This window comes from Medicago truncatula, chromosome 8, assembly GCF_003473485.1.
Source record: "Medicago truncatula cultivar Jemalong A17 chromosome 8, MtrunA17r5.0-ANR, whole genome shotgun sequence".
Taxonomy (NCBI): Eukaryota; Viridiplantae; Streptophyta; class Magnoliopsida; order Fabales; family Fabaceae; genus Medicago; species Medicago truncatula.
The window spans coordinates 5,131,417-5,149,035 of record NC_053049.1 but is presented as its reverse complement, the minus strand read 5'-3'; the positions used below and the strand labels follow the sequence as shown (position 1 = coordinate 5,149,035).

Sequence of the window (17,619 nt, the reverse complement as noted above, 5' to 3'; positions counted from 1 at the left end):
AACGGGAAATGAGATACTCAATTGCTTGTTCATCTCCCAAAGGGATGCGCCAAAAATACAATTTTCTCAACGAGAAAAACTTAATTGAATGATTCATGAATGCTTGATCAACTCTAATTCCCCCCACCAACACTAACTTGGTAAGCAATTTGACTTCAATTACACCGTTTGGTAATACATAGCATTCACCCCGATTAGGCAAAAAAAGGTTTAGAACTTCAACACCACTTTGACTTGCCAACTTCAACCAATGATCAACATCCATTGACATGTAAGGAAGCTCAAAAATTACCATATTTTTAGGCAATGAATCTTCTTACGCATTTGTTTGATTGGACTGGATTTTGGGAACCGAAGCTGTCTCAGAAGAATTTGTAGGTATGATTGACATTATGGACAAGAATGGATCAGATTCAGATGGGAGTAGACCCCAAACCGCCAAGTATATTTTAGTATATAAATAACGTGAATGTGGGGGGAAGTATTCTAATCTAGGGACACCTTGCGAGAAGAAATAGGTGGCGTATGTCTAAAGGAAAGCACGATATCTAGGAACGAAGTTAACCTTCATGTTATTAGCGTGCAAGTCGGACGACTAAATTCTTTTGGAATCTTAGGGAAAGTGGGTTTGGATAAGGAAGGACTAGTAATAAGATGAGATTAAGCAGCATGTCGCAAACTAGTTTCCGACTTGATGACCGTGAAGTCACAATGAAGCTAAGCTGATTGTGAAATTTTACAGTATGGTTGGATTAGTATGCGTAACCGAAGTACGAACATTGTAACTAGAGGATTTGTTTTAGACTTGAAGTGCCACCCGGAAGTAACAAGTTTAGAAGCATGTATCTAAGTAGGAGGACATTACCCAGAATAGGACTGAGGATACCTGAACGAGCTCGTGAAGTTCGGTGAGTTTAAACTCGATGTATTGTGATTGATGTAAAGTTACTTGGATTCTAGTAAGGAGGAAGAAATTCTTAAGTTATAAGAGACGCGTTATGGTCGACAAGTTAAGACGGAGCGTCAGAGACCTTTAAGATTACCCAACCCTCAAGAATTCTGCAATAGAAGTGGAGGCAGATATCTATGATATATTATTAAAGTATTACACCTCGGAATTCAAAGAGAACATAACAGATAGTAAAAGTTATGTCTATACTTGTAATATGGAAGTCAGAGATTAGAGATTAGTGATAGCATATGAAGTGCGGTAACATCTGGAAGAGCGAGAATATTTAAGGGAAATATGAATGGATCGATGCCATCGGAAAGGGATTATGTAGATAAACTTTTAGAATTTTTCAAATACAACAGTTCCTATTTTAAAATTCAGAATTTTAACCCTCTTATTTTCTTAGCAGATTGACACATGGGTTATGTGCTTCATATATTGTGATTAACTGTCATCAGAAAGCGATAAAGTGTTGCATAATGTTAATATGTTGCACAATGGGATAACTTGACAAGGTTGTGAAGAAGATCAAGATAATGGTATTGTGAAAGGAAGTTTAAGAAGTATAGAATGGGATACAAGGACAAAGTGGTGGAAAGATCAATATATTTGTGAACAGATGCAAAATTGCAAGTGTTTTGTGCTGCGTCCATGTTATTTGTATAGATGTAGCAGAGTTGTGCAAGTTCTATTATAAACATGGTTAAATAATCTACTCGTGTTTGTTGTATTAGCATGGCAGAAACTAATGGATTGCTTATTTACTAATTAAGGTTGGTTTTATAGTCTTAACAATCAATTGTGTTGGGAAATTTTGTAAGACATTTTGCACATCTTGTGCATATCAATAATACAATTCATTTTGCTTTTGCGAAAAGACAAAAACCGTGTTTAAGGGAAAATTTAATCAAAATCGCCACTGGAAAACTGAAATCAAACCTGCCGTAAAATCACTTTAAAATTGCCTGAAACTGAGATACAGTCAGTGGTTGATCAACGATCGTCAAAATCGTGAAAACTACATAAATTTTCTTACCTTCCTTCATGATAAGGTTTTAATATCACTAATTCATCATGTTTTGTTGTTGTATATAACAACGATATGAGAATGAATATGAAAAGATACATCACAAAAATAAATAGATTTTTTCTTTATTGGACAAATATAAGAGTTAGGAGTAAAAGAAAAGACTTCGTTGATTAACTATGTTCTTTGAATAGAGAAATATTAGCAAGTTAGTGGTTACCTTAGTTTTTAGAGTTTGAACATTAAATCCGTAAATCTCCTATGGTGTCTCTTAGTGTCTTTTAGCTAATCATCAAATATACACCAAAATAATTTTTGAAATTTTACATTTTAATCAAAAAAATTATTGAAATTTTTCAAATTTTATAAATAGAACTTGCTCCTTATTTTTAAGTGATAATCAACCCGTGGATTCGATTGGGTAGATATTAAACAACTATGGAATTCAACGTTAATGCTTTTTTTTTTAACGTTAATGCCCTTGAATAGACAGAAATTTTGATAAGAAAAGACAACAATGTTCACCAAATCAAAATCAAATTAAATAGGTTTCCCTATGTATTTCTTCCTATATATCATCAACTAATAATTAGTCTGCTCATTAAGCATTTCCATAAAAGACAATGCCCTGATGTTTTCGTTCATAGAAATAGACTGGACTTCATCATATAAATATAACTTGATGTTCAGATGCCTGTTAAGCTCAGTCGAGGGGAGGGAGAATACTCAGGATAGCAACCTTGTTTCCATTCGAATTCTTATACATCCTTTCTTAAAATAAAAAAAATACAATATCTAAAATAAACAAATAATACTAACTAACATTCATCAAATCTCAAAGGGTAAAATACAAACAATGACCCGTGGACCATTCTTTTTCACAATCCTTGAATCTGAGGTAAAACATCAAACGTGCTCTTCTTACCAATTACATTGATACAACACGAGCCTTGTACATGATTATATATGCCATATGCCAATCACCTAAACACAGATGATTAAACATTTTTTCAATCATATCATCATATGCAACAAATTTGAGGTGGAAAAAATGTGGTTTTTAAATTTCCATATAATTAAAACAAACTGCCATATGAGTTGGCTAATCCTTGGAAGAAAAACAAACAGTGGTACTGATTTTTTACTGAATGTCAACTCATGCTAGGCTCAATTAAGGTTAACGACTATATAAATATTATATTATTCTTGTCCAAAAAATTCTCACCTCCTCCAGATAGTCTAGTGATGTCATCTTGAACTCTAGGTTTTGGATTGTCATCATCAAACTCTATCCATTTCCCTGTCAACAAGTAACATATATAGTGATTAACAATGATGTATAGTCACATACCAGATAAACACAACTTTGTTTACAAGAACCAACCGTTCTCTTGCTTGACCCAGCCAACATAATGTCCTGAATCAGCACTCCTACCCTTGTGGGTCAATACAGCAACCAAATCATAAACTCCAGTCATTTGTGTTTCTTTTTCACCTATAGACAGAACAGATAGTAAAAAGCGGGAGAAAAAAAAAAATTGGTAGTCAAAACATACAACGTAGAAAATGTACTAGGTTTTTACCTTCCTCCATTGGAGCAACAGATGGCTCCCCTCCTCCATTTGATGACCCCTAAATTAATGAAAGAAACACAGTATAAGTGAACATTGCATTCTATTTATGCACACTCGTGAAATGTGGAATGGGGTGATTCCACGACATACATATTCTTGAAGTATTGTTCTATTGCATATCACACTTGAAGCATTAGGTCATTTCAAATGCCCTACTTGAAACATATAGTTGTCTATATATTTGCCAAAGTATTTAAAAGGGGATTAATATACTCTAGGAAAAAAAATATCAATCTTACTTCATTTAATAACTTTCAATAAAATGTGCAATTAATAAATTCAGCTGTTGAATTGAACGTACACATCAAGTAAAAAATTATGTAAAATCTAAAATTGATTGAATACTTATGTCACGCCAATTATTAAATTACATACTAACTCTGCATGTTTAATATATATTAAATCTGGCATATATGATCATCAAGTTAATACCACAAGATTCACTCAGTGAATCTGCTAAATTCATTTTCTACAAAAAGTCATAACTGGAGGAAGATCAACATTACTATTCCGTACTTTCATCCTAGAAACCTTGTAATCAGGGAATGGAATCACCGTCATAACTACATGATGTTAAGTTTAGTTGTTTCCGTACCTCAGCATCAGACATCTTTACATCATTTTCCTTGGGAACAGAGCTTTTCTCATTCACTTTCAGACCAAGCTTTTTGCCTTCTTCATCTCTTAGGAACTGTAGGCACAACATGCAGAACAAAAATATAGACCCGCACATTTAACTAGGCAAACATCTCACTATTACAAACAACCATCAGATTTTCAAGTGTCAAAACAGAGTGGATACCTTTCTAGGAGCTTCTAATTTCTTTTTAAGATCATCAGAACAAAGATCGTAAACATCCAACTCCAGAGGATAATCTACTTTCTGACATAACCAAAGACAGTTGCATTAAAAAGTAAATTGAGAAAGCAAATAAAAGGAAATTTGTTCCATCCCAACCGTATCCAAAAAAAAAAAAAAAAAAGACAGAGATGGTAAACATTACTCGCAAAATCTTAGCCTTTTGGTTTGATTCCCTCTTCCAAAAGAAACGGACAAACTGAACAGTCAAGTACCTTGAAAACACAAAAGTTGAAACAACTCTCAGAATTGTATCCACGACGAGAAATTAACTAGCAAGAAACGAAACACAAGATCTTCATCTAAACTACCATGAAACCAATATTTTGAAATCCAATTTAGCCAAAAACCGCACCAATATTTTGATTGATTATGACTAATGAAAAAGATCATAAGTAATAGCAGAAGATCTTGACAACACTTTCATGTAATTTTGAAGATGTATAAAATTAAAATTAGTAATATCGACTCACAACTTAGCTTTGCTTTGTAATTCTACCCAGAAAAAACTGAGACAAAATTCACTATCAACTGAAGATTGTCCTGGCAAACACAACTTTGAAATCAAACCTATCTAGACTATATACCTTTTTATTAATATGAAACAGACCTACATTATTCAATAAATCCTTAACAAGACTATGATAGTTTTTGCATTCATATTTCATGTGGGTAAGTTTTCTTTGGGAAGGGTAGGAGGGAGGCTATCAATAACATATATAAGCTGTACAACAGGGGAAAAGATAAGTAAGCACGCAACACAATGGGTTTCCACTCACTTCCCCTGTTGCAGATAAAAATCATTATTGAGCCCGGAACTAGGTTAGGCTTTTGGTTAGGATTTATATATTCATGACGCAGGAAGCCAATGTGACTATATGTTAGGAGTTTGATCCATGACACATATCATCACTATAATTCAATTCAATTGGGCATGGGCATCACCTGTACATAACTTAATACCTAATTGACTATTGAATTTGGGAATGTATTCCATCAGAAATTGCATGGCAATGGAAGGGGGGGGGGGCACGATATCTAAGAAGGGAATAATAACCTTGGCAGGGCATTGATGCGTGATTCCTTCAAGTAGATAGCACTACGACCCAAAGCAGCAGAAGCCTTTTCCAACTCTGATTTTAAACCCTGCAAAAATCATCTATGTTAATAGATCTTCTTCAAAAGCAAATTAATCATCACACGAAAAAGATAACTATGTAAAAGAATTCTATACATCAAACTATTAGGTAGACATTAGTTATTTCGTATGGTTTTAAAAATAATTAACTACTGTTTGAATGACATTAACCATTAATTAATCACAACTAAGAATTATTGCACAATAACTCTGAACCAAACCAAACACCTCTGCCTAAAACCCCACCAACCTCTGCACTAAAACAGGAAGAAAAGAATTAGTACCTATTAAAGGATAGATTAGAAGTTAGAAATGACTCAACTAAAGTTAGTTAGTTGTAGTCACACTGGTAACTATAGTTAGTCAACTTCATTGGTTTAGTTAACAGTGAAGTCAAAGCCTATATATGGACCTTTTCCTCATACTGTAGTAAACCGTTATTAGATTTCTGTTATTCTCGCCATTTTCTCTCTCCTCCTATGAACTCAAAACCTGAGAAATTCACAAACTAAACAGTACCCAATAACTTTGAACTAAACCCAATACCTCTGCCTAAAGCTCACCATGCCTCTTACACCAAAATAAGATAATGTGTCCAGGTGAAAGTACAGAAATTAAAATATAATTTACTGATTTTTCAAGGTAACCGAGACCTAATCATTAACTAAAAAAATTAAATTATCAAGTTTACTAGATTTTTGCCAATCCAACATGTCATTACACCGCATGCATATGCAATGGCATAGTTATACAGATTTATCAAGAATAATTATTCAAAAATCTTGGAGCGCATTGAGGGAGGATGGAAGGTCAAGCGGAATATATATACATACCGAGTAATGTTTATTATGCTTGCACTATCAGTAATTCGAAGAGATTAGCTTTAGCACTTACATGTTTTAGTCCTTCGTGCAAATGGTTTACCTCCTGCGATATGTGGCATTTAAGTGAATAAACAGATTCTGTTTCTGAGCTTTCTTCATTGCTCTCTTGGCAATAAATCCTGAGAATTTATCAAATCAATAACAGACAATGGGTGTACATAAAAAGATACAATCATATGAACCGAACAAAAGATTTAATACATTTTTTAACATTAAAAACAAGTAAATTTCTGTTTTTTATCCATACTTGGTTGAACTAAACCATATGCACCATAGAGTATGGGCAATAAAGTTACAAGAAACAAAAGTTGAAATACAGTCAAATAAGAATAGAAAGCTAGAAACAAGTAAAAACATTAAAATATTATCATGAAATCACAGATAACAATAGACTGGGAATGATGCCCGCCTAATTTGTTAGGACAAGATTCTCACCACTAGAACCAGCTCAACGCTTGTCCATCCATTACTAACATTACAACTTGTAACCATTATCTATCCCCACACCATTGAATTCAAGTATAAATACCTACCAGCCCAAACAGCCCAACCATAATTGCATCAGAACATGGAATTTCAAATGTCCTCTCGAGTTATGTCACCTAGTTACTGTGTGGTTCATTAAAACTCTATCCTTCTTCGACTCTCTCCCATTTGTCCCTAAGGTTGTTTGTAACGAAGCAACGGCTCTTGTGGGTTTAAGCGTGTCCAACACGCATCAAACACCACAGCAACACCCGTACAACATATGTGGGACCTTAAGACAAGTGTCCCCAAAAACAACTTTTTCCCATCACTTTGACACATCTTTCACACTCCTTGGACACGCCTAGAGTAGAACAGACACAGCTACTTTCTTCCATGTTTCCCTTTTCACTTTTCAGTCCTCTATTTCGTGTGGTATGGTCATCATCCCCTCCTGGTGGTCATTTTGTGGTCATCTTGATTCTCAATTTGGATATTTTTTATAAATGGTACTCATAATTAATTTTATGCAATTAACTTGGATATTAGGATGCAAAGTAAGTATTTGAGTTTTTGTATACAACATAGTATAGTTTGTGCTATCACTAGAGGCAAATAGTAACAACATAAGTGCTACAAAAGACGTAATATAAAATTAAGCACGGTATAGTTTGTGACTGAATTCACGTATTGCACATGCAGTCAAAAATTGTTGAAGATGTCTCAAAATGTACCTGCTATTAAGTTCTATGCCAAAAAGAGCCTTCACAGCATCAGTATTTTCACTGAACAAATGACAGATAAAATTAGTTTGATTGAAATAAATATTCAGACTAGAAAGAAGTTGATGAAATATAAAGCATAACAAAGAGTTCGTAAAATATACTACCTCCGTCCCTAATTATAAGGCCCTTTTGAAAAAATAACGGGAATTAAGATAGTGGATATTTGTATTAAATATGTTTGTAATTACTATTGTTTTTACAATTTTATCCTTTAAGAAAGAGGGTTGGCTTATGTTTTCAACATTCTATTTATTGCTGATTGAAGAAAAAGATGTATAATAAATAGGGGCATGTATGTAAAGAAATAATTAATGTAGTTGGAAATAGAAAAGGGGTCTTATAAAAAGGGACAAAAAAAATTCTCAAAAGGGTCTTATAATTAGGGACGGAGGTAGTAGTAGACTACTTTGAAATTGCATTTTAAACTAATTTGGCGAGACAGTGTGTCTAGGAGTGAGAAGAAGAAGTAAGAATAATGGAGATCAACAAGTTAGCAATTCAATCAAGTCTGCCTACTTTTTCTAAATGATAAAATATTAGTTACAAGATACTGCAACAACTGCATTTGTTTACCAAGAAATATGAAAAAAGTTACCTAGATCCAGGGGATCTTAGAGATTGTGAAAGTGTGTATAGAATTTGTGTCCAACATTCTTCTGCATCCTGTTAGACATGAGAAGTTAAATACGTAGGTATATAAATTCTCTAGATCAATGAAAGTCATTCCAAAAAAAGGCATACAACTTACGAACCTGTTGCATGAACACTCCATTATGCAGCTGGCCAAATTGAGGATACTTTTTCCTCAATACCTGGCAAATGCAGAAGCAAATTATGAATATATCATATCTTTATACGTAAGGCAAAAGTCAAACAGTAATCAATCTTTAAAATAGTTATGAAAACAAAATTTACAATATACACTGGCAGAGAATAAGCTACCCTGCTCAAATGACAAAAGAAGTAAACTAAAAGTGGCCGAAATTAATTACTAATTTTGTTCTAAAATAACATTCCCACTTTGGATGATATTGCAATAATTTCTTCTAAAATAACATTCCCACTTCGGATGGTATTGCGATAATTTCAGAACGTGAAAGTATTGCCACAGAAAAGGGCATAAACCAACTTTGCCTCAACAAACCCATACACATCAATCTACATGAAAGAAATGTTGGAAAATAAAGGTTTGAAATTGTGCCTTAAACGATGCAGATGATATATTCAAAACAATTAAGTGACTGGGTAACACAAGCAAAGGCAACGGTAGATAACGGCCAATAGAAAAGGGCAGACCCAACGAAATGACTTCAACCCCGAAAAACATATAGCAAGCAGAAAACATATTTACAGTAATGATGGTTGAGGAATATGGTTTTCCTAACTCCTAAGCCCTTGTCAAATTGAAAAAATATCCATATTTTAAAGTGTAAGAAAAAGAACAAATTAAAAAATAATTTTTTATACAATAATACTTTCTCTTGAATCAAATTCCTGGAAACATAAATTTGTAGCTAAATTTTAATTATATCTACCCAATACTATCATGATTCTATGATATAACCATGACATTTCAAAAAAAAAATTAAAAAATAAATCCCAAAACTTCATCACATCATTGTATAGACATAAATCAACAGCAATAGATGAATAATTATACCATCCAAAATTGCATAGGTGCCACAGCCTTGACACTTTTATCAAGCTCGCTGAATAAATCACGGGTTGCAACGGTCAGCATATGAGATGTCTGATCAACATCATTGCTTCGTCCTGAATGTGAGTAACTGATACCAAAAAAATTCAAATATTGTTGTCAGATATCAGCTTCAAATGCAGCAAATGAAAATGTTGATTAATTTCTCCTTAGAAAATACTTACTCAATCAAAGCCGACTTCAATTCTGGGACAGAATGGAGGCATTGTAATGTTGAGTTCATGTAACATGTATTTCCCAAATTGAAAAGACCAGCAGTATGTCCCTGTCCCACAGGAAAAGGGGGAAATCAAATATTTGAACAAAACATTATATGATTCAATCCAGCATTAAGACAGACTGTTTGAGTTTCATCACGAAACTTGCCTAATTATTAAACACTTTCTAACTGTTTTCGAGTTTTCATCAAAAAAATTATATAATTAGGGTTAATGGTGCTTTACCCCCCTGTAATATAGGTCATTTTTTGTTTTCCCCCCTGTAAAATATATTTTTTTTGGAATACCCCCCTAATAGGTCATAAAAAAACGACTTTATTTTTTTTTTGCAGAATTTTTTCGTTTTTTTATGACCTATTAGGGGGGTATTCCAAAAAAAAAATATTTTACAGGGGGGTAAATCAAAAAAAATATTTTACAGGGGGGAAACCAAAAATGACCTATATTACAGGGGGGTAAAACACCATTAACCCATATAATTATTATAAAATTCTTCAACACGATTCTAGTTAAAATTTGAGAATTCTTTTTCATTCAAAAATAAAAAACTAGACAGGCCCTCCTAGATCAACTAAACCACAATCCTAAAAATAAGTTGCACAAAGCAGACAATTGCAGCAAGAACACTCTCATGGCCAATGCTCGATTTCCCTTCAAAATTCAATAGGATAGACAATGCAATATTTAATGTGCTTTGGCATTTAATCTCCTTTCCCAAGACAACCAAGAGGAAAAACTGAGCGGAAAATGGAAATAAATGTAGTTGATGAACCTTTTCTTTCCCGATCGAATCTCATGGCTAGCATGAATTTTAAGAAAATTGATAAGCATGAAGATAAAAGGGATTATCGTCAATATGTTTCCCATGGTCTTTGGAGACAATAAACCTTTAAACTAAAGGAAAAAATAGTTTAACTTTTAAGTTCTATAGATGACACATAACACGAGGATCAATGCAATCAAGAATCTTATGGATCAATGCAATCAAGATTCTTTTGGACCATGCATGTTAATTCGAGTTACAGTTTATAAATTACAAGCATGATGACAACTCAGAAGTTTATGAACTATTGTTGTTAATATATAAAGAAAGAGTTAAAACTTACAACAGCAGCTACTTGTTCTTCTTCAGGAAGATCTTCGACAAAAACAGTTCCCTTCTCTGGAGACTTCATAATTTCATCAGCTGTTCCCATCATCATTAGCTTTTGACCCTGTAAAAGACATATAATTTAGGTCATTCAAATAATATGATGCATGGAACGTACTAAAACATTACTGAAAAACACATTCTAGCACCACTAACCGCTTTCACTCCTAACTTTGCCCAATCAGCATCATCCTGCATTGCAAGAGGAAATAAAAGGTGGGAAAAACATATTAGGTCTTATTTAAAACAGATAAAACATCAAATCAAATTGAAATCAGATAAAACATGTTCATCAACAGTTTTCTAATTAGTATCACATTCAACAATATATTTATGTACTCACCTTTAAAAGACCACCCTTGACCATAATCTTTTGTCTTTCGGGAGGCACTCCAGTCAGATCAAACAATTGGCACTTAAAAACATAAGGGGGCTGGCTGGTATCAATTTCTACATCCTTGAAAAGTTCCTTTTGCCACTTAACACTCACTGCAGAAAAAAAGCTCAGTATTCAGCATTCGAAATCAATTATCGCGTTAAAAATAGACTAAATAACAATCGGCAATGCAATCATTCGTTAATATTAAACCAAACTTACTTCACAGCAACTAATAAAAATATATTGATCATAAGCATTAATTTATCATTCTCCACAAAAACACTCTTTAACAAAAAGTGAAAGATTTCTCCATATTTTCCACCACCCCAAAGCCCTCCCCTCTCCTCCAAACTCCCAAACAAAGGCAAATTCAACTTAAGAATAAACTATCAATTTAGTCCCTAAAGTATCATTCTACCTTAAATTTAGTCCCTTCTTGGTGCCAAGTGTCGAACAAAGTACCACAAGGTTGAGAAGCAAACTTCCAACCAAGAGGTCTCTTGGGAAACTGGCATTAGTCCCTAAACTATATAAATATAATAAGTAGTCTCTCTGCTGTTAATATGCTATGCCTAAATTGACAGATTTTCATATTCTTTTAAGAACTAAATCGACGGATTTCATATAGTTTAGGAACAAAATTGGAAAGAGGGTGACAAAATTGATTTATTCTTCAACTTAACTACATCTGAACTTTCCAAAGTTCAACAAATACACCGAAAAAAAATGAACTTTGTACTTAATAATAACACAGATTAACGAAAAATCCTACCTTAGCACAATCTCGATAAAAATAAGCCATAATCAATCAAGCTAGAAATCCCATCCCATCCCTTAAAAATTCCCAATTAACACATTTTTACCGCCCATAAAAAAACACATTTTTTTACACTCAAACCCTAATTTACAAAGGGCGAATTGAATTGATATCAATTACACAATATGAATTAAAATCGCTAAGAAAAATTAACAGAAATCAAAATAAGGCGAATGAATGTAGATGTGAGAAAAGTGATTGAAAATCGAACCATTAATCATGGTGGAAGAAGAAGTAAAGAAAGATCGAGAAGCGAAGAAGAGAGTGAGAAGAGTTGAGAGAGGTTGTTCTTGGCTTGAAGAAGGGGAAAAATCAGATACGAAACCAAACCACGCGCTATTGAATCAACACTTTCTCTGTCTTTTGTTCCTTTTATTGAGGATTGCTTTTTAGGCCCCCTCAATATCTCTTTAGGCCTCCTAAAAATACAAAAATAACCTTTATAAGACATCCGGTAGATAAATACCGGTAGTTCATTTTAACTTTTCTCATTTTGCACCTCCGGTATGTACATACCGAAGGCACATTTTCAAACTGTTGGAATTACCAAATTGAAAACATTCACAGTATTTTTTGTACACTTAGACCTTTTGCAATTGCAACCTCAGGTCCATTGGCATCATCGGTACTTGTTTTCTTCCTATATAGAGCAATGCAATATTTGGTAAAACTGGCAAACATGTAAAGAATAAAAATTATGACCTATGAGAAAGATCATGATAACTAAATTTTTCCTAGAGGTGCTAGAATGGTTGAATTCCTCAGCATTTGCAGGGCTTACTTTCCTCTTATAAGGTGCGTTTGTCGGATATACGTCGATGGTTTCTGTCAAGATAAGAGACTCGGAAGTGAAAGAATCTGCAACTACTGAAGCATCAGTTTCATGGCTCTCATTCCTAGTATCAATAAAAGATTGACCAATGACCATCCATATTGAACGGAGTTAAGGATCTTGTCACGTTTTCCACTATATGCAAACTTATAGAAGATTTGGACCCCGATAAACCATCTGATAATTTCATACATGTAGTTGAAAATGTGCCTCCGGTATGTACATACCGAAGGTGTAAAATGTGAAAATTTAAAATGCACTACCGGTATGTAACTACCGGATGTATTATGAGGATTGCTTTTTAGGCCCCCCCAATATCTCTTTAGGCCCCCTAAAAATACAAAAATAACCTTTATAATACATCCGGTAGTTACATACCGGTAGTGCATTTTAAATTTTCACATTTTACACCTTCGGTATGTACATACCAGAGGCACATTTACAAATTTTCGCGTTTATCGCATTATGTTATTTAAATGTACATGTTCTGCTATGTTGGAAAATTCACAAACTTTTGGTAGGGTGCATAAAATTTACAGAAATAAAAGGATCAAACTTTTCATTGAATATGACAGAACTCTAAAAAAATTATGCAGAAACAATACGAGAGAGGAAGAAGCAAGGTTTACCTTCTAAATGATTGCAATTGAGTAAAGATTGACGCCATTTGTTCTATTAATTGTGATGAAAACACAACAAAAATTGGCCAAAAAACGCAAGGTATGGAACAATATTGAAGCTTAGAAAATAACTCTTAAAAAACACAAGGTATGGAACAACGTGGGTGGAGTACGGTATATATATACCGGAGGTGTAATTGAGAAATCGCAAAATGAATGTTCCTCCAGAACATAACTACCGAATGCGATAAACGTGAAAATTTGTAAATGTGCCTCCGGTATGTACATACCGAAGGTGTAAAATGTGAAAATTTAAAATGCACTACCGGTATGTAACTACCGGATGTATTATAAAGGTTATTTTTGTATTTTTAGGGGGCCTAAAGAGATATTGGGGGGCCTAAAAAGAAATCTTCTATCAATAGGTTGTGTTGGTTGATAAGGGTCGGTTTCGGTTGGGCTAATCCAGCCCAACGAAATCCGAACCCGCCAGCCCATATCATAGATATTATATATTAATTATTATATTTATGTATATTACTGGAACGATGCCGTTTTGGTGTGAGAGGAATTTTTTCTCAGGAACTTAGTGTTGGCTTCTCACTTCCATTCTCTCCTTCTCACCATTCACCATTAATTCCGGTGACGAACCCCTAATTCCGACGACGAATCCCATCAGAATTTGAGTTTTTCTTTCTAATTCATCTCCTCTAAAGTTATAACATTTGTGTTTTCTTCTGTGATTTTCTGTCTAAAACTCATTTGTGTGGGTTGTATTTTCTTCTTCATCATCTTTTATCTTCATTCTAACCACATATTCCTCCTTCAATCTATCAGATCTGACCAAATCTTTTGTATCTCAGTCTGGATCTCAAGTTTTGCTTCTGAAGTTAACACATTTGGATTATTCTTGTTTCTGGATATTTATTACAAGGGTTTTCTGAAAATCAATTTTTGAAGTTTGTTTGTTTTCTTCTTAAGATCTGGATTTGCAGATTTTTTTTTTATCAATTTTTTGTTTGAACAAAAAACCGACGTTACCGAACCGCAAAAACCGTTAAACCGACACCAAAAAAACCGAATACTCAATTGAACGGAAATGGGTTTTTCTACTACCACCGTCGGCTTGTCCAGATGGAGGGTTTAGGACCGAAATCCGACCCTATCCGTCCGATGTCCAGCCCTACCTTTTATAGATGGGTCCAGATTTTCTCTTCGGGTTTGGGCTTGCTAATGTACAAGCAACCCAATATTATGGGTCAATTTATTTTTATTTTATGTTAGAGAAATGAGACATTTAACAATTCATAATACGTTCAAAGAAAATTGTTCTTTGTTCACGTGAACTTAACTCAGTTGATAAGAACAATGCATAAAATATGCAAGGTTCGGTTCGAACTCTGGTCATCAGCTAGAAAATATAATGATCTTCTCCCATCAAAAATTGCTCCCTCACATACAAACTGACGAAAATACCTTCCACGTGTCTTAAGTCACGCAGGTGTTATATCCAACGTGACTTAAGTCACATTGACCTCCAGCTGACTTAAATCGTGCTCGTTATGCCTCACCATGACTTAACTCAGCCTACACCTGTGTCCAATACCAGAACAACATAAACACTTTTTTTCCCTAATTTTCTTCATTCATTCATACACTCATTCTTTCATTTTCATCCCCTTTTCACCCATTTATTCAATCATTCAAAGTTATAAAAAAAAATAAGCAAATCCATTCAAAAGTAAAATACGCAAAAGTAAATCAAATAACTAATGAAAATGTCATCAAAATGGACACCGATGCGAGTGTAAATATAATACATGAAAATATGCCAAAATGTCGTAAAAATAACTACAAATATACAAATGTCCTAAAAACGCTAGAATAAGACCCTGGTGATGTGGACTATGGCTCCTAGTACTCCTCCGGGAAATTGGCTCCTCCTGCATAATGATATACTCCGATCAGATGCCCTTCATAATGTCTACAAAGAGAGGATGTGTAAACACAATAGGATGCAACATAGCATTATCCACTTTGCGCCTGATGTTGTCAATGATCTGGAGTGGGTCGGGAAGCTGTATTGCCCGCTGCTGCTCAACAATAATCTCCTGGTAAGGAGGGAAAGGAGTTGTGTACTCAGCAACGGGTGCGGGCTCACTGAACATAGGGTGAGATACACGGTAGAACCATTTGATGTACCCCTTCGCATGCTTCCACAGTTCCACCTCCGAGACCGACCGACCCTTCTCCGCCTAGGTAAGGACACGGACCATGAAATCTTGAAAGGCCACAACCACATCCGTTGGCTCAAGAGCCCCAATCATCGTATGAGGTATTGGAATAGTCTGACGATAGTCGTACTTCCCGAGAACACGCTCCGGAATCAAGGATGTCAATCCTAATATGCATTATATAAGATATGGTATAGAAACAGACATATACTAATTAAATCACACACTTGAATCATAAATTGAATAAAAATATTTATTAATTGAATCCAACAAATAATAAGGGGTTCATCGTGGAACCTTAATCAAATAGGTTTAGTTGCTCATGACAACCGACATCATTGCAAAACAAGAAAAATATACCGTAGAGTGAACAAAAGAAGGATGGAGATCCTCTACCTTAAAGTTCTGATGGTTGGCCCTTGCCTTGTACTGTAAGCTTTCTGAATGAACAAAAGAGTGTGCGGGTGTTTCTATTTATAGGACAACATTATGTATAGGTTAAGAGAAGAAAAATAGGATTTTCAACTAAAATAACTTGAAAAACAAGCAGCCAGCAACTCCTGCCCATAGCACATGAGCAGAGTGCATGGAGTGAGGAGCAAGGGCACATGAGTTAGCAAGGAATCATTTCTCATGCGCAGAGGTGCATCAGGCAGCCCCTTATGTGTAAATTTTGCAGTTTTCGTCCCTTTTTCGAGCATTCTTCCGTCTTGCAATGTCTTGGAACTTGAAATGAATTTTATTCATGTTATATTGTCTTCAAAAACCTTCCAATAATCATTGATCTTCAATCTTCATATCCTCGATCCTTCACTTTATGTCTTGTTTTGCCTATTTACATGATTTCTTACTAAAAAGACTCAAAACACCTATCGAGTTGAATGATTTAAGATAAAACTGAATTACAATGACTCGAATGAAAATAATACAAATTTTTTCTAAAATCATTGACAACTCCTCTAAATAACTTCTAATTTATCTTCAAATACAAAAAAAAAAAAAAAAAAAAAAGTAACTAAAAAGATTTAAAAAAAAAATTACAGGGGGTAAATCAAAAAAAATATTGAAGTACAATATAATTTTAAATACAATTATTAACTTTTAGAAGTACCGTATACGTAGCTTTGAACTTAATTTCTACTATTAGATACATTGACAAAACTTCCTCACACACATTGAAAATTTATGAGGGCCACAAAAATAACTGCGACAATCGTGATTAGAATCACATACAGTGACCTCTGTGTTATAAATATTAAAAAATAATTGTTAGTAGTACGCAATAAAACATTATGTATAAGATTAAATAGAAAAATTTGAAAAATAAACTTACTGCTGGTTGCCATGGTGAACATGAAAAGATAAATAATCATAACATAAACAAACTTTGTAATTTCACCCATATTGTTTACTTATTTGGATGTAGAAGTATAAATTTACTATTATTAATTGTCTCTTGATGGTCGTTATATAGCTCTCATTAATTTACTAGTTATTCATTATACTATTTCAATTCATGATTTACCCTTTCATGATACCATAAGTAAGTAGGATCATTAGTAGAAACCTTACAAGTTATGGTTGTTAGAGTCACGAAGATTCGAAAGGTTTTATGGTGATAAAACTTAATTTTTGTGCTTTTAAGCATGCATAAATTGAAGTTACGCTGACGAAACCATATTTTCATTTTGCAAAACATACAAAAGGAGTAGGTGTTCTCTCTCTATATATATAAATATATATGTATATGCTAAATTACCTTTTTGTCCTCTGACTGTTTAATTGGTATCGGATTGGTCCTCTAACTAAAAATTGATTTATTTCGGTCCTCTAAGTTTCTCACCGTTATTACATTTAGTTTTTTCTGTTAGTTTTATTCAAATAAACGTTAGAGTTTGTGTTATATGG

At 33.9% G+C, this 17,619-nt stretch overlaps 1 protein-coding gene across 1 annotated transcript; it reads right to left on the bottom strand.

Annotated features, from left to right (window-relative positions):
• Positions 1 to 2,613: 2,613 nt before the first annotated feature.
• On the bottom strand, positions 2,614 to 12,353 carry LOC25500399 (ubiquitin carboxyl-terminal hydrolase 6). The gene is made up of 18 exons (XM_024773243.2): positions 12,237 to 12,353; positions 11,173 to 11,318; positions 10,986 to 11,021; positions 10,786 to 10,893; positions 9,626 to 9,726; positions 9,405 to 9,531; positions 8,497 to 8,556; positions 8,340 to 8,407; positions 7,694 to 7,744; positions 6,505 to 6,613; positions 5,530 to 5,618; positions 4,618 to 4,687; positions 4,416 to 4,496; positions 4,209 to 4,304; positions 3,563 to 3,611; positions 3,364 to 3,474; positions 3,205 to 3,279; positions 2,614 to 2,963 (listed from the first exon to the last, which is right to left on the bottom strand). Exons 1-18 carry the CDS (start codon positions 12,244 to 12,246, stop codon positions 2,908 to 2,910), a joined length of 1,443 nt encoding a protein of 480 aa, XP_024629011.1. The 5' UTR covers positions 12,247 to 12,353; the 3' UTR covers positions 2,614 to 2,907.
• Between the last annotated feature and the right edge of the window lie 5,266 nt (positions 12,354 to 17,619).